The sequence below is a fragment of the Corticium candelabrum genome, chromosome 2 (assembly GCF_963422355.1).
Source record: "Corticium candelabrum chromosome 2, ooCorCand1.1, whole genome shotgun sequence".
In the NCBI taxonomy this organism is placed as follows: domain Eukaryota; kingdom Metazoa; phylum Porifera; class Homoscleromorpha; order Homosclerophorida; family Plakinidae; genus Corticium; species Corticium candelabrum.
The window spans coordinates 6,488,940-6,492,886 of NC_085086.1; the positions used below are offsets into that span (position 1 = coordinate 6,488,940).

At 42.0% G+C, this 3,947-nt stretch overlaps 1 protein-coding gene across 1 annotated transcript; it reads right to left on the bottom strand.

Moving 5' to 3' along the window:
• Positions 1-1,467: 1,467 nt before the first annotated feature.
• Positions 1,468-3,741, bottom strand: LOC134176411 (jerky protein homolog-like). Its single transcript, XM_062643081.1, has one exon. The coding sequence runs from the start codon at positions 3,362-3,364 to the stop codon at positions 1,682-1,684; it is 1,683 nt and encodes a 560-aa protein (XP_062499065.1). The 5' UTR covers positions 3,365-3,741; the 3' UTR covers positions 1,468-1,681.
• Positions 3,742-3,947: the final 206 nt, after the last annotated feature.

Here is a 3,947-nt window from a genome sequence, read left to right on the forward strand (position 1 = left end):
GGCAAAGGAGCGAAACATGGTCTCACTATTGTTATGACCTATGACAGCCATATAGAGCGAGAAGCTCTTCAAAATTTCTGGCCAACAGCAAATCTCCTATGTACATTCCATTTTCTTCAACGCAGGGGAGACCTGGCTGTATGATAGTAAAAATCTCAATTTTTATAATGATCGTACCGTTGTTATTGCAAAAGTCAAGAAATTAGTTTACACTGGTGCAGAAAGTGAGCTACAGATACACTGCAACAGTTTCTTTCAAAGCCCTGAAGTAAAGAAATATCCGAAATTCTATAGTCACATGCAGTCTCTATTGGCAAGGCGAAGGGAATGGACGCACTGCTAACGTCTGATCAGAGGAAATTACACGAACAACTTGCAGAAGCTGGAATGAGGATCCTGAAAGAGCTCATTTTCAGTCGAGTGAAAGCATACAACTTGGTACGGATGTTCTATTTCATATCTGAAACTATGGGACGTTATTACCAGAGTAATCTGCTTAGTGTAGCCCACAGTCGAGTTGACCGCTATATTTCTCTTCGCTGTTAAGGTGTAAATGCTAAAGCATTTGCTAAAGTAACCATAAAGCACATCGTAAAAGAATGCTTTTTGGTGGCAAGCAAGACTTACACGGAAGTTGCTTATTACACTGACCTGAAAATAGGAGATTCCACGGGCTCAAGAGTTCAAGATGGGTAGCCGTGTAGCCTCCAAGCAGCAGTTGTGTTGCACTTAGGGTGCACAACAGTAAACTGCATTTCTGCACTCAACCCTGAAGACGAATGGAAGTTGGCATACACATTGCATATGGCAAGGAATGTGTAGGAGATTTGTTCTTCCATACGCTAATCAGTAAGCCAGTTGACAGAACAAAAGAAATCACACGAGCCACCACTATCACCAACACAGCAACAAGAGCAGGAGCAGCAGTACATTTCAACTGGCTGGTACGAGCAATCAGAATATCTCCAGCCACAATGGTGTGTAGATGATGACACAAAGCAATGCAGCAAAGAGCATGATTGTGATATCACTGTCCGTCCTAAACAAAAAAACACAGCAACAAGACCAACTTTGTCAGGTAGTTGACGTAATATCCGAAGATATTAAATAGCAACTGACGGCTGATGTTTTGCTCCAGCAAAGGTTAGAAAGTTTTCTACAACATACAATAAACTATCCACGAAACCCACAAATTCTCATCTGATTACAGCTTTGCATAAATTCGGTTGTACGTTTGGGAGCAGTGTCATTGGAAAAAATTACGGGGGAGTTATGCGGCGAGGTATGAGGATCCCTACTCAAGCCAACAAGCTAAGCAGCAGCAGCTTCTGGATGAGCCCCTGCAGCTGTTAAAAAAATCAAAATGAGACTTAAAAAGACGACATGTATTTTATGTCAGTTCAACTAAAAAACAACTCAATCAAGAGACCTCACTCTTTTAAAGACGGTACAGTAGAGCCTCGCTAATCCGAATAGCTCTGTACCAGACTCCGTTCTTACCTGTTCGGATTACTGAATTTGTTCGGATTATCAAAATACGAAGCCTTGGAGACCCAGACATAGCCTTGACAATCCAGACCGTTTGCGCATACATATGTCAACAATTACATGCCTACGCAGGGACAAGAATTCTTGCAACGCAACTAACTAAGTAGGTAACCCAACAACAAGCAAAAGCAACTCATTTCTCAAAGTAGTCCGTCACCCGCGTCTGTTCAAGAATGCTTAGTCTCTTTTTAGCTGCAAGGTCACGTAGGCTCCGAAGAACACTCAAGCTGTATTGAGTTGCTTCTGTCTGTTCCCGAAACCATGTCAAACAATCAGAGAGCATTTGAAATGCACTGCCATGAGAGATGCCAGACTGGTTTGTGCTTGCATCATGATCAGAACTTTGCATTTGATCTTCATCTGCAGCAGTCTCTTCATCACGACCGTGAGCCAAGACTTCAGTGACAATTTCATCATCATCCAAATGAGTGTAACCAGGATCCAAATTGTCTACCATTAACCACTCCTCAATTTCTGTTGAAGTCATTTCATAACCCAAAGCAGAGAAGAGAGGGGTCAAATTAGAAGAAGGCTCTTCAAATGACTCTCCTGATTCTGTGATGCCAGCAGGTTCCTGACTGCCTTCGTCAGGATAAATGGGTAGAATCTTTCTCCAAGACAATCGAATTGTTCTAGGTGTAATTTCATCCCAACTAGCGGAAACTTTATCAGAAATTTCCATCATGTTGATTCCACAAACAAAGTCAATGATTGACACACCTCTATCATTTTGAAGAATAAGATCTTGAAGCATCTTTTTCCTGTATCGGCGTTTAATGGATACTAGCACACCTTGATCCATGGGTTGAATTAACGAAGTGACATTCGGTGGAAGGAACTTTGCGATCACTTTGCCATCTGCTGATATCAGGTCTTCTTCATTCGGATGAGCAGAACAGTTGTCAAGCAGAAGGACAGCTTTATCATCCAAACCCTTTTCCCTTAACGTTTCCTGCACTACAGGAACAAACTTATGATGGAACCAGTCAGAAAATATTCCTGTGTTCACCCAAGCATTAGACTGGTTGTAGTAACTCACTGGCAAGTGATCACGATTGACGTTTTTGAAACAACGAGGATTCTTGGATTTACCTATCAAGACCAAGGGTAGTTTTATGCTACCAGACGCGTTTGAGCAGGCACTGATGGTAACACGGTCCTTTTGAGTTTTGCGCCCATCAGCAGACCTCTCAAAGTGACCAGCAAGCGTTTTCTGAGGCAGCAGCTTATGGTACAAACCTGACTCGTCACAGTTGAATATTTGTTCAGTGCTGTAATCACTATCCTTGACAAAAGCTTGGAAACGTAACACAAACTGATCAGCAGCTGGTTTATCGGCAGACAGCTTTTCTCCTTGTAAGGCCAGCTGTCTAATGCAATGACGCTTACAAAATCTCCAAAGCCAACCAGACGAGGCAACAAAGTTGCCGAAATCCTCTTCTTGAGAAGACTCCTTCAATTTCTCGTGAAGCTGCAAGGCCTTTGCTTGTAGTAGTGGGCCTGATACAGGAATGCCTTTCTCGCGCGTCTGCCGAAACCACATGAAAACAGCCCTCTCCAGCTCCTCGTAAGTAGAAAGCTTCATTGTTTTGGCAAGTCGACTCGTTCCCATTTCGGTTAGCTTCCTTTCGTATTGCCTCAGTTCAGACTCTTTCCTCTTGATATCGCTAATGGTGCTTCGACCGATTCCATATCGTTCACACAGCACAGAATAGGAGGCACTTCCCAGTTCATCCAGTATTGCTACCTTCTGCTCTATTGTTAGAGTCTTGTGAGCCCGTTTTGTCTTCTTTGTTATATCTTTGTCTGACGACATGAGAACGTGTACCCGGATATGATCAGATGTTTGTTATTTCCCGGATATGAAAGGACGTTTGCACAAGGCCTCGGAATTCTAAATGCTCTCTGGAAACTCGAGGTCAAGCAGTTAGGGACATTCGGATTAGCGAGGGTTCGGATTAACGAGGTTCGGATTAGCGAGGCTCTACTGTATCTCCAAAAATCAACAATATGCCGAAAGATGATAGACTGTTCACTACGCTCTCAACCTGCCAGTATAATATTGTGTTCATTGATTAGGCACAGCTATGAAGGCATTCAAGAAATATTCAGTACTTGGACCACTAACTTGCACAATGTAAACTGCATATTTGATTACAACTCATTTTACTATGTGTTATGAATAACCGATTATTTGTGACATGAGTCATTGTGACATAAATTTACGTGTCAAGGTATACTGAAATCCAATGCAGCAGCAAAAATTCCCTAATGTAGGTTTTTGGTCAAAAAATGGACAAACATTGAGAAATACCAAGGAATGCCCCTAGATACAACAATGTGTAGTATATCTATCTATCTATCTATCTATCTATCTTTATATATATATATACATACAT